The 19,261-nt window shown below is 45.3% G+C and overlaps 1 protein-coding gene across 1 annotated transcript in view; it reads left to right on the forward strand.

Moving 5' to 3' along the window:
• The window catches only part of LOC119176786 (synaptogenesis protein syg-2), a 253,756-nt gene that overhangs the window by 201,969 nt on the left and 32,526 nt on the right, over positions 1–19,261 (forward strand). Inside the window, exon 8 of the mRNA XM_075876407.1 lies at positions 12,328–12,663. Within this exon, the coding sequence (XP_075732522.1) occupies positions 12,328–12,663 (336 nt within the window). The remainder of the gene's footprint in view (positions 1–12,327; positions 12,664–19,261) is intronic.

Here is a 19,261-nt window from a genome sequence, read left to right on the forward strand (position 1 = left end):
TGTGCATGTTACTGCGAAAACCTGACATGTCGCACCGTATAGGCTTCCAGCGGGATTAGATGCCAAACGCTTTGCATGGGCCTGTTCGAAAGCGCCTTGAAGTAAAATGACCCTTGTGAATTCTGGCCGTCGCCCTATGTACGTCAAGGAGATTTCAAAAGGTTGCACTCCACAATAGCAGGCGTTGGACTGGTCTCCTTAAAGGAGACGCTATACAGAGAATTTCACGTATTAGTAAAGTGCAATTTTGCAATCCCAAAAACACCACTCTTGCAGGCATGCGGACTATACGTTTGGTATAAGTGAAAAAAACGGGCGAAAATAAGATGTGGGTGGAGACGCCACCTTACAATTTCCGCACCAAACACTCTGACGTCATAAATTTTTTAAGCATCTATTAGGTACTTCGTAGCTTTTAATCGATAAAAAGGCCATCTGTGAGTGCCTTAGATCTAGCATACGAAGTTTCAAAAAAATTTCACAGAGCCAATGCCGAAAAAGTACGAAAAATGCATTTTGAAAATCTTAACTGCACACTAAGACATTTCGGCACGTAAGTTAAAATTGAAACTTCTACCTCAATTTTTTCCGCTAAAAATGAACTTACGATAGCGAAATTGGAGGCCCTACAGCTCTCAGAGTGCAGTTTATCAATCTACACCAATTCATTGTTTCTCTTTAGTATCCATTCAAAAACAATGAAGAACATCCCAGCATGATAAGTCCGTTTAGCAAAAGTTTGACATGGTTGAGTTGGCTCATAGCGGTAAGAAAGCACAGTGCTACAGGGGACGAAGAACGCACACGAGCTCTCGTTCATGGAGTATGATCTTCGTTTCTTGTCTCTGTCGCGCTGTGCTTTTCTATTGCCCATCTTTAACGCCGGCAGAGCAATGGATGGGGAGGAGCCTGTTTCTCGTAGTAACTTGTCCAAGAAATTCTTCTCAAGTATAATTTTACAAGATAGCTATATCACACTGAAGGTACTTGAAAAAGGCAAGGAAAGGATAATAAAGGAAACAGCGGCGTATTACACAGCATAACAATAACATATCATGCGGAACAGAACAGTATGTTAAGTCAAATAAACTAGTTCAATAGAGAGCTCTTGCGAATGCATCATCTTTACTTATTCAAAGGAGCAGTGACATTAAATTTCAAACTTGCGATGTTGAGTTCATTCGATTGTTTGGTATGCATGAGTGCTTTCAGCGAGGTATGAGTGGCGTCCGTTACGCAGGAGCTTTTCTATTTTTTGCGCAAAGAGCGTCCAAAGGCTCAACGGTGCGTCCCGCACCAAGCGACCTCGAGAGTATTTTGACGTGTTCATCAAGCTACCATAGGCCACGCTTCAGGCACTGAATGACGATGAGCGAGCAACGATGGCATAAACATTTTAGTGTTGTGAGCGCGGTGCCTACTTGTGGTGCCGCCGTCTGGCGATGACGCTTGCCAATGGGTTCACTTTTTGTTTAGCTCCGTTCATGCAGCCTGTTTGTGTTAATCCTGCGTTTTCGTTGTACCACTTGGGGTGATTTCTCAAGTTTGTGGATGATGATGACGGCAGTGACCACAATGGGAGTGATGAAGACATCCCTACATGTGCGCTCTGAGCAGACGAAACGTCAGCTGAAACTCGAGTCACGATTTGGCGTGGCCACGTCATCACATGGGGCTGGGCCACGGGAGGTGACGCTTGGTAGCTTTAGCAGCTCTAAAAATTGGCGGGCTTTGGACCTGATTTGAATTTGTTTCCACCCTAATTATACGAATCAATATTATAATATTATTCCATCCCTCCGATCAGTACCTAATCGATACTAGGGGATCAATAAGTTCCCGTTGACGCAAAAAATGCGACATGCCTAAAGTTACTCATGGCACTGCTCCTTCAAGGAATGCCTCTTGTTGTCCCTCTAGTCGAGAGCGGGCTCCTCGTTGGTAGATGCATCACGCGTGATATCTATTTGCTGCTGAGAGCAGATTTATTCGCAATTTCCCCACTCGGAGGTACAAGCAAAAACACAAGCGTCACCCTTGTTTCTCAGCTTCGAAAATTGAACGCCAGCACGGACGCGCACAGGTAAGCTGTAAGCAACTTAACTGGTCAAGCAGAACTGCCCATTTCCAATGCGAAACTGCAATCGGACGCTGCTTGAATTTGGCGTCTGATCCGACTGACGGGAACATTTATCTGCCATTAATTATGCATGTTCCCTCACGGAGCGTGTTAGGTGCTCTCCTCGGTGGCACAGCCCCACGGGCCACTTATTTTACCCTCTGGCTGCAGTGGGAGCACCTTGCAACGCCTTATCGTCACCGTCACTGGCACCGAATAGTGTAGCTTCGTCCCCCGTCTCCTTTGCAGCCTCGCGGTATCTGTACATTTCCGACCCGCAATGTCGAACCGATAAGGCCCACTTTTTAATTCTGCCCATCGCGATGCTTTTCTTTTCTTTGGCGCCGTCCTCCCGACTTCCCTCATCTGCCTGCAGGAGGCCATTGTGCGCGCAGCCAAGGAGAATGCACACATCTGTTTCCGACTCGGTCTTTATCTGCTCCTTCTGCGTCTGTTCACTCCGTCGTGTCGCTTAACAAACCGTGGGAGGTAGGGGAAAACTGTACACGCTGTGCTCATTTCCGAACGACTTTTGTCAATGCGAATACGCGATAGAGAGAGAAAGCGTGCGTGCGTGTGTGTGTTGTGTGTGTGTATGTATGTATGTGTGTGAGGAAGGAGGGGTGGCTTGCTTGCTTGCTTGTTTGCTTTATTATAGCGGGAGTTAAAAAGCATGGCTCTGACAGTGGTGATACACTTTCGCCGGAAAGTGGGGTCATTTGCGGTGTCGTAATCTTGCTATAGCCTGTCTGCATCGCTATTTCTTCCTATTAAGCGAGCATTTCTATACGGAGACCACGTCATCGCCCAACGCGAAGCTCAGTGTTTATCTTTCCAATGACTTCATAAGGGGGCTAATTCGTCTCTTTCCATAGACATATATTAACTTTTATGTGCGGAGGAAGTGAAAATACAAGAGTAGATGGGAAGGAGGCAAAAAAAAGAAGACATTGAGCTGATTTTGCCTACATTTCGTTTTCGTTGCCCCTGGCAACTGCTCGACTTTTCATACACACGGGAGCCGAAAACTTGTAGCACACTCACACACGCGCACGCACGCAGAAGTACTAACACTAGTCATGTAACTACTTCATTGCATGTGGTAATATTTTGGGAACCACTTGCGTAGCATCACTTAAAAATGCACTTATTCTTTGTTTTTTTATCACTGAAGTTATGGCGATATTAACGGGCACTTGTACCACATCGTGTTCAACGGCGGGAAAGCATAGTTGTAGAGAGTCTACAAGTGCTATGTCATCTTTACCTTTTATTTATTTTTAAAACGATAACGTTAGATAGTTCGTGTCGCAGAAATCCCGCTGTCGGCGTCGGCCCCATTGGTTGTGAGCGAAAAATCGTCTGTGTATCCGTGAGCGAAAAAGCAAGTTACATAAATCACCGTGGGAGGCCGCTATTTGTCTACGCGTGCGCACGCAATCACACTGAAAAAGCCACGCATTCGAAGAAAAAAAAAGTGCTCAAGGTCACCAGGCGCGGTAGTGTCTTTGCACCTGCCACCCCTGCCTGCTTAGCTTCCAGCGCTTTCGTCGGGACGAGAGAAGAGATTGTGCAATTGCAGCATGCGACAAACCTTTGTAACTCCACTCGCACTGAACGGATTCTTAAAATGTTTGCGGCGTTGAATTCATGAGGCAATAAGCTTTTCTAGTGAATTCATTCCATGGTTACTCGGAAAAAGTGTTTCAGGGCCCCTTTAACGCGTTTTGTTCGACAGGTGTTACGAGAAAAACGAGCCCATTCGGTGATTTGTAGGCGCATTTGGGAAGCCTCAAACTACGTCGAAAAAGGCGGGGATAGCGCAGCCATCGACGCTAAAAGCACACAGGATTTTCAAACAGCTCCAAAAATGGACAGCTATGTCCATCTAGCGGAAAACATATAATGCCTTTCCAGAGGCGTTTATCAAGCAAACAACAAACGCTAGATATTGTACTGCTATCTGTGAGGCATTGTGAGACTCTTTATGGCCCCCGAGATGGCGAGCGCGCGGAGTGTATCTTGGAGGCCATGCGACTCTTGCTTTAGATAAAAAAACCTGCACGTACCATTCGCGCGCACGCGCTGGTACGATCAACTGTGTGCGTGTGTGCGTGCGTGCGTTTGTATGTAACACACCATATTAATAAGTATGCAGTTGGCGGCTGAATGGCGCACTAGGGGCCGCATTTTGCTATCACGTTCAAATCTTAAAGACGAAGCTTAAGAGTCCCCCAATTCTTTTTCAGAGACCACGTGAAATGTCAGCGCTAGGCGTTGAACCAGTCAGAATTTCACGTTTTTCGACTACATACTGCTTTTTCCGCTAGCACAAAGGTGAATGCAGGAAACGCAGTGAAATCAGTTTATCGTGTGTGGCAGTCAAGTAAGACCAAGCGGATTAGGCATGCGAGTGTATGACAAAGCAGGGTAGGTGACAATTCTCAACAGACACCTCTCGTATATCGGCCAGTCAAGAGCTTATTTCACCGTGAAGTCACGTGAACAAACAGCTGGCGTCACGAATTGTGGCGCAAACACAGGAAACTCCAGGAGAGATTTACTCTCTCGTTCTTCATATAATTAGGGGTGGTTTAGGGGCCCATTAAGGCAATAAACAACCAAGACAGCTCATTGGCGAACTAGGGCGTAACGAGCGCTGAAGGGAGGGTAATAATATTGTCTGCGTCTTAATTATGATCGAGAGACGCCATAGTGGAGGGTTCCAGAAATTTCGACCATCCGGTGTTCTTTAACGTTCACCTACGTCACAATGTACACCGGCATCCACCATTTCACCTCCATCTAAGCGTGACCGCCACAGCCGGGATTGAACCCACGACCTTCGGGTCAGCAGCCGAGCACCTTAGCCGCTGTTCCACTGAGGTGGATCTGAAGGAAGGGTAGAATATCATGCAAAAAATAAATCAGAAGAAACTTGAGAACATTTGGATTTTGCCTCCAAGAGTGGAACGTCGAACCCAGTTCGCATCTCCTTCTCGTTCTGTTTTAGAAATATAATTGTAGAGCGCAAACACACGGCATATTCACACACGCACACATCCAGGCCCCAAACACGAAGAGCGCTCGCTTTTAAAAATGAGCAGCCAACTAGCCCAACAACAAGTTCTTTTACAGTCATTCTCATTCGCTTGCCATGCTCCACTTCTTGGTGAACCCCTCAACGGCGTACCGTGAGGCAATGCATGTGGCATTGGCCGGTGGGAACTTACCGCTAGTAATGTTGCGAAGTTCACACTGCGCCATAATCGACGATTTTGCAAAATCGCGAAGAAACCGCAATTACGCGTCTGTAGGCCATACGAGCGCCAGCCTAGCTGCACACTTTGTTGGTATGGTGACTCATGATGATAATAATGGGACTGATGCCTGCTACTTTCATTTGTATGTGCAATCAAATTTGTCTTGATTGTTACATGCGCCAAAGATAGGTAGCCTTTGTCGACTCACAAGCAGTGGTGACATTGCTCTAGGGCGCGAATATAAAAACAATTATAGCTATACAATTATTGAGATAAGTTCAGCCATCGGGGGCTACTCAAGGGCAGCACGAAGTTTTTCGGTATATATAGTGTGTCGAATTAGTCCGATGTTCAAATCAGTATCAGGAACTGAGCTGTTCTACGTTGTAAAATTCAGTTCGCTGTTTTTTTTTGTGTGTGTGATGTGCTTTGACCAAAATGATAAGACCCCCGATTTTTATTACATTTACCGCCTTACTGCACTTCCCGTTCCATTACCTTTCGGTACAAATACGGTAGCGCCTAATCGTTGGTTACGACTGCGAGCTGCCTAATCAAAACGCATTTTTAGCCAGAATAGGCCTCTTCCTGTTTTCAAACAGGGACATCATTGCGAGCAGCCCTCCCACCGTCCTCTTCCTTGGAGCAGGTACTAGTTGTGGACATTCATTCGAAAGGGTCACTGTCTATTACGCACGATTCTGTTCAGTTGGCATGTGGCGATTTCCTCATTGTAGTCAGTAGCCTAAAAAAAATCCTATTTTCTTCAAAAGCAAACGTTCTGCATGTTCATGGTGACAGGCACTTTGAGCAATATTTTTATTGCATGAATGTGAACGTACCTATTTGAGGGTGATTCCACGAGAGATCGACACGGGTCCAAAAGATGATATTTGAGATTTCATTGAGTATTTTATATTTTGTGCACCTCTCACCAGGTAGCCCGAAAGTCAACTTCGTTTTATGATTAACGGCATAACTTACGAGAAAAAAAAATATCAAACTTCACCAACACGGTGGCACCAATTTTGTCACCTGGCATTTTCAAACATTGCAGAAGCTATAAAAAGACAAATATTTTTGTTTCAAAAAAGATATTTTTTACCTGAAATTCATGTCTAATGAAGAATAAATTCATACGGTTTCATGTTTGTAGACGTTAAGAAAATAGCTTTTAAAAATGTCTAATTTTGCGACAGTTTAAAATAAGTTACGTATTCCCCATTTTTTTTTTCTTCGAAGGTAATGCAAGCAGCGTTTTCAAACTTGACACGTTATAAGGATATAGTGTGTTCATTAGGTACATAAAGTATTGCTGCCGTAGAGCAAATGTAAATTTTTATATATTGCCTCAAAATTCTCATATTGGCAAAAATATGCTCCACTGAAATTTGAATAATAAAAAAACCCCATCTTCGATTTTTCTTAAAATCTCGTATATAGACAACCGAAGGCCATCATACAGTAATATAGAAAAACATGTTGCATTATTTTGTATTTAGCGACAATATTCGTGGTACAAATCAGAGCTTTTCGAGAATGCGCTGATAAGTTGAGAAATCTAGAAATGGGTACGGAAAAGCGGCAGTAAGCTTCAAACGCGAGTAAACGTGACCGCATTTGGTGAAAAAAGGCTGTTTTAGCAGATAGGAGTAACTATTTTGAATACGGCATTCTACAGTATCTGAATTCACTCTTATACGTAGAGCACTGAGACTTCTAATATGTGGTGCCTCTCCATTACTGACACACAGATGGAGCTGCTGTGACGGCTATGTGTTTGCAACACGTTAGGTAATAGAATTGTATGTTGCGCGCAAGTATCCACAGTGCGAATGCAAAACTGAAATATAGTACGTTAAAATGAATTTCACAATGTTTTTGTCGATATATTTACGGGAGGCGTAATCTTTGTCCCTTCTTTGAACCATATGATCTAAAGCATTGCCTCCAAGATGCGGCGCACAGCAATTCATCTGTAGAGCAAACGACGGATGACACTTGCCCTAAAGCGTGTTCTTCAGTCTAATGCGGCAGTCTTCGTGCTCCAAGTGATAAAAATTTGTTATGAATCGTTTATGAACTCATTCAATATTCAATTCTCTTACCCAACGTGTTGCAAACACATGACCGTCACAGAAGCTCCATCTGTGTGTCAGTAATGGAGAGGCACCACATATTAGAAGTCTCAGTGCTCTACGTATGAGAGTGAATTCAGATACTGTAGAATACCGTGTTCAAAATAGTTACTCCCATCTGCTAAAACAGCCTTTCTTCACCAAATGCGGTCAAGTTTACTCGCGTTTGAAGCTTATTGCCGCTTTTCCGTTCCGATTTCTAGAGTTCTCAACTTATCAGCGCATTCTCGAAAAGCTCTGATTTGTACCACAAATATTGTCGCTAAAAACAAAATAATGCAACATGGTTTTTCATATTACTGTATGATGTCCTTCTGTTGTCTATTTACGAGATTTTAGGAAAAATCGAAGATGGGGTTTTTTTATTATTCAAATTTCAGTGGAGCACACTTTTGTCAAATTGAGAATTTTGAGGCAATATATAAAAATTTACATTTGCCCCACGGCAGCAATAATTTATGTACCTAATGAACAACTATATCCTTAGAACGTGTCAAGTTTGAAAACGCTGCTTGCAATACTTTTGGAGAAAAAAAAGAGGAGTACGTAACTTATTTTAAACTGTCGCAAAATTAGACATTTTTAAAAGCTATTTCCTTAAGGTCTACAAACTTGAAACCGTATGAATTCATTCTTTTAGACATGCATTTCAGGTAAAAAATATGTTCCTTGGAACAAAAATATTTCTTTTTATAGCATCGGCAATTTTCGAAAATGACAGGTGACGAAATTGGTGCCCTCGTGGTGAAGTTTATTATTTTTTTTCTCGTAAGTTATGCCGTTATTCATAAAACGAAGTTGACTTTCGGGCTACCTGGTGAGAGGTGCACGAAATATAAAATACTCAATGATATCTAAAATATCAACTTTTGGACCCGTGTCGATCTCTCGTGGGATCACCATTGAGTCACGACATAGCATCATTTTGAGCTGCTGTGCGTAAGGTCTTGCGTAAGATTATCACTCACTACGAAAAGTTCTGATTTGAGATAAATAAAAAAACGCATTTTTCTGTTTGGTAGGTTGGGGTTAACAAATGCCTGTAAAATTTAGAGCGAAATTCTACCTTATAGCATTCCTCATAACCCACTGAAAGTTTATGCGATTTCAAACCCAATAACCTATTTATACAGATATGTAATGCGCATTGTTACTCCATAGAGATCGAGTATATGAGAAACAGCACAGAGTCTGCGCTGTTTCCATTAGGAAGTATGAGGTATCCGGCAATACGAGTTATACATTGATGAAGTTTACGTATTCGCCATGGCGCAGCGTATATGCAGAATGTTCGGGTGTATAGCGCCACGTACAAAATTGTAAGAAAGAAGAGGTCAGGAAAGAGGCGCTTATATGCAGCTTCAGCAATGCTAAAACATGCTAATACCTCATGCGTTTTCATCTTTCAGCCCGCAGATCATGTACTCTTTTTTTCTGCCCGCAGCGCAAACGCTGAGATGTACCCACCCGAAAACTATAGCGTTAAATAATGTTTACCTTCACTAAAATGTTGAATCGGGAAGTTACATCTACATTCGGTTACTGCCACCGACCCGCAACAAGTGGCAATGTTTTCGCAAACAAGAGGCATCATTCTCTACACATCGCACATCACACATAACATTCTCAGTTTCATCATCCCTAAAGGTTAATCAATACTATCGATGCGTTTCAAAGCACACTACACGCCATTACATACACTGCACATTTTTTGAAGACTATGCCGCCGTTTTTCACACAGGCCGGCTCCATGATAAACAACCAGCGAGCATGCCAAATATATCATCACGCAGTTTGTCACACACATAGATGATCTCCGACACATACCAAAGTTAATGCTGCAGCTGTAAGATGAAGTTTGAGCGTTTAAAAATATTCACGGAATGAGTAATGATAAGTGGGGCGAAGCGTCCATCAATTCGTCCGTGCTTCCGTCCATCCGTGCGTCCGTTCGTCCTTCAGTTTGTCAGTTTGTCAGTGAGTCTGTCTGTCTGTCTGTCTGTCTGTCTGTCTGTCTGTATGTCCGTCTGTTTGTTTCTCCGTGCGTGTGTCCGTCCGTGCGACTGTTCGTTCATCTAGTGAACACTTCAAGTACTGCCATATCGCTTCTTTTTATCATATATTCATCATATACAAGTACTGCCATCCAGCGGACAATCCAAGGACTAAACGAGAGTATGTACCACTTTTCTGCTGTCAGTGGTTTATTAACACCGAGAGCGTGATAACGACGCCGTGCTAGAGAGAGAGAGAAACAACTTTTATTGAAACGGCAAGTGTTAGAGGAGTTGACTCCCCTCCCTTAGATGGCAGCTAAGAGTCCTTGGGCCCTAGCGGCATCTTCGGCTTGCCTGATGACCTGTAGTTGGTCCTCGATGCTTGAGCTTAGCAGCGCGGTCTCCCACTGCTCCGTATTCATGTATGTGTTTGGCCCCTTCACGATGTTGGGGCAAGCCGTGCTACGTTTTTGGTAACATGTGGACATTCGAATATGGGCCCGACGGCGGGTATGTGCCACTGGTATGCGGGTATGTTCCACAGGTTACGCACTACGACAACGGGGGACGCACAAGCCATGCCATAAGGAGCTTCGCCCCTAAAAAGAAAAAAAATTGCCCCAAGCAACGCGCGACTGCAAAGCGCTGAGACACCAGCGTGGATGTTTTGCCAACCGCCGCCTTTCACGTGCAGCGGTGACGTGACGCTGTGACGTGCCATGGTAGAGGTGTATTGGTCACACTGAAATTCTTGAACTTAACGATGATGGATTTGTTGACGAAGACATACAACTTTCTACTTAAATACCTGCTTCATGTCTCGCTAAGATGCTAGTTACAATATGCTTTAATGACATTAGACCCCGGACCCCCCATGTTATTAAATTATTAAAATCCTGGCCAAGAACAGTTTTGCACAAGTATGCTTTATACCTTGAAAAAAAAAGCTCTTGAAGACATCAGCATTGTTGCTCATGGTTAGGGCCGGAGCCCTCCACTACGGCGTCTCTCATAATTATATAGTGGTTTTGGGACGTTAAACCACACAAATCAATCAATCATGGTTAGGGATTTGCATGTTACTTTTGTTTTAACTGCCTGTCTGTATGTATGAAGTTCATGATTGTGTTACGTTGATTATTACGTGAAAACACAACCATTCCTTATTTCGGTTCAGGACTTATACAAATGAAGTATGCGATGTGACGTAAACTTCAACTTCTCCGCAGCAAGCTAGTTAGAACAGAACAAAACAGAACAACCGTATATAGGTTGTGCACGTGCCACGCACTGATTTGAGAGTTCTTGTTGCGCGACGACCTCCAGTTACAAGCGGGCCACACATGCGCTTACGTCGACTCAGCAAAATGTGCGCGACAATCGACCTTGGCACTCACCGTCGTCGCGCAGTAGGATCATGTTACTACTACTACCACCAGCTTCTTACGCAGCACACTACCCGAAGCAGATGCAGAAATTGCCATTGCTTAAGCCTTCGCGTTGACTACCACCTGTTGCACCGTTAGTGACAGCAAGACACCCATCCGCAACTTCACCAGAGGCCTCATCTCACCACGAGCAAACCACATACCAGCAAGCACATACAATGTCATCACCACCAAGTTCACTTATTTTGGGCTCAGGACCACTCAGGCCTTATATGGGAACGAAGCTGCCAAAAAATCATTCACCGGGCACGCCACTTGTCATAGAAGCATCCCCCCCCCCCCCCAACGATTCTTGAAGGCTGAGAACAAAAAAGCCGAGTCCTGGTGCGGCCACGCGAGAAACATGGCCACATATAGTAAAATACCTGCACTTTACCATAGGGCAAGGCTGATGTACCCGTATCTAGGATAGCCGCTGAATAAACACCAGTCTAAAACATAGCAATTATTATACAGACAAGAACATTCCCCACACGTATACACTATAGTAGCATCTAACCAGACGTTTATACACCACAATGCAATGCTTCCGAGGCGGCTCGCGCCACCTTCGAAAGCAATATTCAGGCATGTCCCTCGGCTATACACGCCATTAAAGACAGCACCGACCTTGATTCCAAAATAACAATGACCGAACAGTGGAACAATGAATTTTTTTATAGGCATGGGATTATAGGCATGAGATAGGCAATGAATTTTTTAGAGGCATGGGAATAATATACATAGCATGTCCCTGCTATGTATATTATATAACAAAGAAGTGGCTGGCACAACGTTTGTTGCACCGAGGCCACCTTCTATAAAATAAACACAAGGAAGTGAAGAGTATGCACGCACGCGCAAACGCACACACACAAAATAAACACAAGGAAGTGAAGAGCATGCACGCAAGCACGCACGCACGCACACACACACACACACACACCCACACGCACGCGTACAAACACACACAGACAAGCTCATAGCATGTGTTCTATCACCTGTCGCTGTTAAATGTCGGACTATTTAATATGTGTCGCTACGAATTCAGCTGATTTGTATTTGTAACTTCTCTATGTCGAGGTGGTTCTTTATTGGTTGTTTTGCTGCCATCCATGCTTGGTGATAACTAACATGCACGCTGCAACCACGCAGCAGATCTGTGATTATGTGCCTATGTGCTTATAAGAAGCCAGACACTGGAAGGCGTACGTTTTTCAACCGCAACGGCTAAAACTGCTCAAAACACAGCGAGCATAGTCCGCAGAAAAAAAACCAACTTCACAACTTGAACTTTAAATTTGTAAATAAAGCAGGAAATTCATAGCTCTTCCTTAAACAACCTTGAAGTGTGTATCGTGTAACATGGTGCGATGCCCGCAGAGCCCCCGGAGCCACTACACAATTGCCAGATCTGCAACCTGACCGAGACGTCGCTGGGTGTGACTTGCGTGACGGGTCACAGTGGAGTCTCTGAGAATGCGCCCCGTGGGCCTGCTGCTGGCCTGAACACGACGTACGTGCTGGAACTGTACAGCAGTCAGCAGCCGTCACAGGTGCTCAACGTGAGCAGCAGTCAGCCCGTGTTCAGCGTTCGCAACCTGCAGCCGCGCACGGAGTACTTCATTGTCCTCTACGCAGTCAACAGCTTGGGTCACAGCAACGCCGTCAAGCTCTACGCTAGCACGCTGACCTCTGCCGAAGCGCTTCTTGACACAGGTGAGCCATTCTGAGTGGTGATATTTCTGCAGTCAGAAGAGCTCTGTAAATGAAGCAGCAGCAAATCTCCGCTCCCAATGTTCCAAGAGTCTCGTCTCCGGTTTATCGGGAGACCAAATGCAGTCTAGAAAAGAGATCGTTTGAAGGTGAAGGCTTCCTACACCACGAATCACGTGCGGTTAACGATAAAGGTGCATCATGGTAAAGTTTGAATAAATCACAACAGTTTATTTGACTGCACTTTATGGCTGTTGGGAGCGCAGTCACCGACTCTTCTTTATCAATTGGACGTGTCTTCATCATTTGTATAATTTCCTCATCTGCAGATATTATCATCAGTTTGTGCCAGCTCGAGCTCACCTTGAATAAAGCTCTTTGTCATACTGTCTGCAGTTCACCTTTTCTGAAAATCATGCCAATTTAAATAAAAGTTTATATGGAATTTACTAAAACGTTTTTGAGAAGGAACATGTCTAGGGAGCCTGTAAATCAACAGTCATTATTATCATGAGTTTGTGACATTGAAGAAATCAGTCGCAGCCGGTAAATTGCACACGACCTATTGAAAAGCTATTTAGCAAATTGACAGCAATTTGTGAGCATAAATAACGTGCAATCAGCCTTCGTCGTGGTCGAGAAAGGAGTGCGGCAGGGATCCATTCTGAGTCCCCTCCTATTTATAATTTATATCAATGATCTTTGCCACATTCCAGATTGCCCCAAACTAGTAATGTACGTGGACGACACAAACATTTTTTCGAGGGTTCTTCACTTGTCGACCTTGAAGAGAACGTGAATGTTTTTTTTAATCGACTCTCGTCATAGTTAAAACCTAATAAGTTGTGCTTAAATGCAATTAAGACCAAGTACATTCTGTTTGCCCCGTGAATAAACCAAGAAAGAGAGAGATAAATAGAGAGGAAAGGCAGGGAGGTTAACCAAGCTTGGCTCGGTTGGCTACCCTACACTGGGGTGGGGGAAAAGGGGCATAATAGAACGAAAAGAGACAGAAAAGAAAAGGAGTAAGAAAGAGAAGCATAAATAGTCAGCTCGAGACTACACAGCCCGGCCTCGCACAGTTCTTTCACAAGCGGTCGTGAAGTTTGGTGGTCCTTAAAAAGTACAAGAGGGCTTTCGTGGCTTTGCGCGTATGGGAAGCCGTCGGCCATGGTCCCAGGATCTTCTCTTCTGTAAGCGGCCGTGAATCCAGCTGACAGAGCTTGGCTTCCATAATACGTCGTTCAGTCTGGTATGCTGGGCAATGACGTAGAATGTGCTCAAGCGTTTCCTCGCAGGCGCAGATGTTGCATGCCGAAGTGCTCGCCATTCCAAGGAGACGAGAGTACGAATTCGTAAATACCACGCCGAACCTCATGCGACACAGTAAAGTTTCAGCGCATCGTGGGAACCCGGATGGCAAACGAAGTTGCAAGTTTGGGTCGATTGAGTACAGGTGCGTGTTGGAGAAACCCTGCGTATTCTATTGTAGGAGAGATATACGGCGAGCAAGTGATTGTAGTAGCCTTGCAGCGTCCGTTCTCAAGAGTGGTATGGGCGTGCGCTGGTCTTGGTCATGAGCCGATCGAGCAGCTTCATCCGCGCGGTCATTGCCGACGATTCCGCAATGACTCGGCAACCACTGAAATACAATATCGTGACCTTCCGTGACCGCTTCGTGGTAGTCGTGCCTTATCTGATATACTGATTGTTCATGTAGTCCGTGCTGCATAACAAACCGTAGTGACTGTAAGGCTGACCAGGAGTAGCAAAAGGTGGCCCATTGGTTAGATTGCTGGCGAAGAATGTACTTTACTGCACCTTGAAGTGCTGCGAGCTCTACTGCTGTCGACGTCGTGGTGTGAAAAAACTTGTACTGAAGCAACACATTTTCAGATGGAACAACCACTGCTCCTGTAGAGCTGTTGGAATTAGTGGAGCCATCGGTGTAAACATGTATGCGGTCGAAGTATCTTTCGTCCAACAGACGCAAAGTCAATTGCTTCAGGGCTAGCGTTGACATGCGTGCCTTCTTAAAGATTCCAGAAACTGATAAGCGCATGTCAGGTTGACGAAGACTCCATGGTGCAGTTGCTGGATGCATCGCAAGTTTGAAGCCAGGCGGTAGTATGTCCTGATGTTTTGTCACGATACCGCAGTACGAAGAATGGGGCCTCCGATCTGTCAAATACGCTAAATGATGTGACGGTAGCCATGATAAATGCCGAAGGTGCGCTCTCAGCGTCTAGACAATGATGTGCGTTGTGACCGGTTGTTCTTGTGCAATAACAATAGTTGACACTGTCGATTAGCATCTTGGAAGGCCAAGGCATGTCCGAAGTACTTGGGCTTGTACGCTTTGCAGTGCACGGATGTTAGTCTTGCACGTGTTGGACAGGACAGGAAGGCTCTACCGGAGAGTTCCGAGAAAGAGGGCTGTATAAAGCTGCAACATGGAGTGCACGGATGGGCCCCATGATTTTCCGGCGACGAACTTGAATACATTCTCAATGCCAATGAGCTTTTTCTTTAGGTGTGTGACATGCGGGCTCCAGGTTAGGTCACGATCTACGATGACGCCTAAGAACCTATGAGTGCTCTTATATGGGATTGATCTGCCATCGATGCACAATGAGTCGAAAGACATCGGTTTGCGTGTAAACGCCACCGCTGCGCATTTTTCTGTGGCGATAGTCAAACCTTGCTGGCGAAGGTATGTCGATGTCATTGTTGCCGCTTTCTGTATTCTTGCGTGTACTTGAGGCCGTGTCACGCCGGACGCCCAAATGCAGATATCGTCAGCGTAGAGAAATACCGGGTGTTCAAAATTAAGCTTTATGATTTTTTTAAAATTAGGCGCTCGAAGGCACGTGAGAACCACTTGTGCAAATAAGTTAAGCGGCCAGGGGGACAGAAAGTTAGATGATAATTATCGCTGTCAGCAGCCCAATTAACTAAAATTTAATAATTAACTTTTTACTGGCTGCGGTAAGTTGGCATGTTTATATTGAAAAAATGTAGGCAGTGGTGTTTGTACACAGTTTCAGTTGGAAGATTTTTTCTAGCACGCCTGTGTTCCGAGATATCCGGCTCCAAAGTTTAATTGTCTTTCGCACGATTACGCATGCAAGAGGGTGAGGGTCCGCGCAAAGCTCCTCCCTAAAGTGACGCATCTGTTGCGTGTGGTGTTTAGTGTGTGAAGAGGGTGGAAGCGTAGGCATAGGTGATAGCAATTACCCTTGCCCTCTTCGGCCGTCGAAATCAAAAATCGAAGAACGCTTGCAACCAGTGTCGTAACACGCAACTGCAGAGCCTCTAACGATAGTGGCAGATACCATGCCGAGATAATGGTGCGAGCGGAGAATCTGGATGCCAGTGCGCGTGCGTAATAATCACTAGAGAAGCATGCGTGGTCGTTGCCTGGGCTACGCGAATAGCGTGACTGCTGATGTCCGAGTACTGTAACTTTTATTGAAACAAGAGCAACAACTCCACCAATAATAACTGAAACAGTTTTATCCTTGCTAACGCATATTTCCTGCTGCTACATAAGCATATTTCGGTCATGCACAAATCTCATCGAAACTCTTCACCTCTCAAGACGTCAATGCCCCAAAAAGTGTTCAAAATGCCTGCCTTCGGCAGCAACGCAAAGCATGAACCGCTGTCGCGTCGACTCGATGACTCGGCGCAGTACTTCTGCAGGAATACTCGCACAGGCAGATGTTATCCTGTCCTTCATGTCATTAACATCGCTGGGCTCTGTTACGTAAACTCGATCTTTAACGTAGCCCCAAAGGAAAAAGTCGAGCGGAGAAAGGTCAGGTGATCTTGGTGGCCAAAACATCGCTCCTGCGCGCCCAATCCACTGTTGTGGAAAACGTCTGTCCAACCAGTTCTTCGCCCTGGTAGAAAAATGTGGTGGTGCTCCATCGTGCTGAAACCATACTTGGCGCAGGTCATTCAGGGAAAGACTGCAGACAAGATCATCAATGACAACACCTAATATTTCTTCTGTGTACATCTTTCCGTTCAAGTTGTCCTCAAAAAAGTGAGGTCCGATGATCCTGTCCCCGAGTATGCCGCACCACACATTCACACTCCAGCGAACTTGATGCTTGTGCTGCCTCAGCCAGTGTGGGTTTTCTTGTGCCCAATAATGGGCGTTGTGAAGATTAACACTTCCATTTCGGCAAAACCGAGCTTCATCAGTCCAAATTATTCTGTGCAAAAAGTCATTTTCTTGATCAGTTTTGATGAGGCCCCAATTGCAGAAGTCAACTCGCCTTTCAAAGTCCGCCTCATTTAGGTCCTGATGAAGGTAAACGTGATATGGATGGAACTTGTGCTTTCTTAAAACATTTGTGACTGTTCCGATGCTGCGACCGCACTGATCGGCAATCTGTCGGATGCTGAGCTCTGGCATCGAGGTTACGCACGCGACAACGTCGATTTCAAAGTCTTCATCGACGATTGCCTTCCTGGTCCGTCTCGGAAGGTGGACAGAGCCTGTTGTGCAGAAGCGTCGAAACAGGTTTGTGAAAGTGGGCCTTGTTGGAAGGGGACGGTGTGGGTGGCGAGACGCGTAAAGCTCCATTGCTAACGAAGCGTTGCCATTCATTTCAGCCATTGCAAGCACCACGTCTACTTTTACTTTGGTAGAATACCTCACGCCAGAAGCAGCCATATTAGCTCGAAAGGACTCCACGTGGATTTCCTTGGTAGACCTTCAATGCAGAGACGCTGTGCTCTAACCGGAGGCACCCTAGTGCAGGACGGTCCTGCTAACGCGTTCACAAGAAGATGTCTCAGTGTGATCTAAAGTCACGAAAAAACGTCGCGAAAAATGGTCTCCTGTTATCGCGTTCATCAGGATCATGCGTAAGGCTCATGGCGCACCGCGCTGTCACATTTTGGTTTCGCCGGCCGAAGAGGGCAAGGGTAATTGCTATCACCTATGCCTACGCTTCCACCCTCTTCACACACTAAACACCACACGCAACAGATGCGTCACTTTAGGGAGGAGCTTTGCGCGGACCCTCACCCTCTTGCATGCGTAATCGTGCGAAAGACAATTAAACTTTGGAGCCGGATATCTCGGAACACAGGCGTGCTAGAAAAAATCTTCCAACTGAAACTGTGTACAAACACCACTGCCTACATTTTTTCAATATAAACATGCCAACTTACCGCAGCCAGTAAAAAGTTAATTATTAAATTTTAGTTAATTGGGCTGCTGACAGCGATAATTATCATCTAACTTTCTGTCCCCCTGGCCGCTTAACTTATTTGCACAAGTGGTTCTCACGTGCCTTCGAGCGCCTAATTTTAAAAAAATCATAAAGCTTAATTTTGAACACCCGGTATATAAGCCGTCTGCGGCAGCATTTCAGTGAGCCCCACGAGAACCAGGTTGAAAAGTGTTGCACTTAAAACACCACCTTGTGGCACCCCACGACTTGTGAAATACTTATTCTTAGACCCATCTTCAGTTAAAACGAACATGGATCTTTTTGTGAGGTAGCTTCTTACCCATCGAAAGACACGACCTCCAAGTTCAGCTGCTTCCAGAGCATTGAGAACAGCCTCGTGGGTCACGTTGTCATCGGCACCCTTCACGTCTAAGAACAGAGCTACCAACAGCCGCTTCTGAGCTTTCTGATGCTGAACAGAGGTCACTAAGTCAATAACGCTATCAACTGAGGACCGACCTCGTCGAAAACCAGCCATAGCATCAGGATAGATGTTATAATGTTCCAGGTACCATTGCATGCGTGTAAGCAGCATCCTCTCCATGACCTTACCAACGAAGCTTGCTTGTGCTCTAGGCCGGTATGATGCCAAGTCGAATGGAGACTTTCCGGGCTTCAGCAAAGGCACCAGGCGACTACACTTCCACTCATCAGGCACCATTCCATCATGCCAAGACTTATTGAAAATGTCCAGGAGACAGCGCTGTGTCTTCGGGCCTAGGTGACGTAGGGCAGTATAGGTCACTCCATCCGCACCTGGAGACGATGAGCGTCTGCATGTGTTCAATGCCGCATGAAGTTCTTCCATGGTGAATGCAACCTCCATTTGCTGATCTCGTGCGACTGGAACATCCTGTGGCATTAGATCGATCGGTATAGAGATGTCGTCGGCAATCTTTGCACAAAATTTCCCAGAAACATCAAGCTGTTAGCAACGTTGATGTAGCACCAGAGCGGCGAAGGGGTGACGCTGTTGCGGATGCGAGTGAGTACCTCGAAGAGTCCTCCATACGGGAGACAAGGGTTTTCGAGGGTCTAGCGAGTCACAAAAATTCTTCCACCGTTGTTCATGTAGTTTGTGCATTCGACGCTGGATTTTTTTCTGAATGCGTCTTGATTCTCTGAGGTCAGAGATAGGTTTCGTGTGTCTGTATCGTCTTTCGGCACGTCGGCGGACCACTCGAAGTTGTTCCAACTCTTGGTCGAGTGCCGTGCGTCTCGATTCTTTCGAACATATATTCGTGGAAGTCTCCATTGCACAACTAATCACTTCTTCAATGGATTCCGGTGGTTCGTGTATGCACTTGCTCTCCACTGATATCTGAAACTCTTCCCAGTCAATAAGTCTT

Source organism: Rhipicephalus microplus, chromosome X, assembly GCF_043290135.1.
Source record: "Rhipicephalus microplus isolate Deutch F79 chromosome X, USDA_Rmic, whole genome shotgun sequence".
NCBI lineage: Eukaryota > Metazoa > Arthropoda > Arachnida > Ixodida > Ixodidae > Rhipicephalus > Rhipicephalus microplus.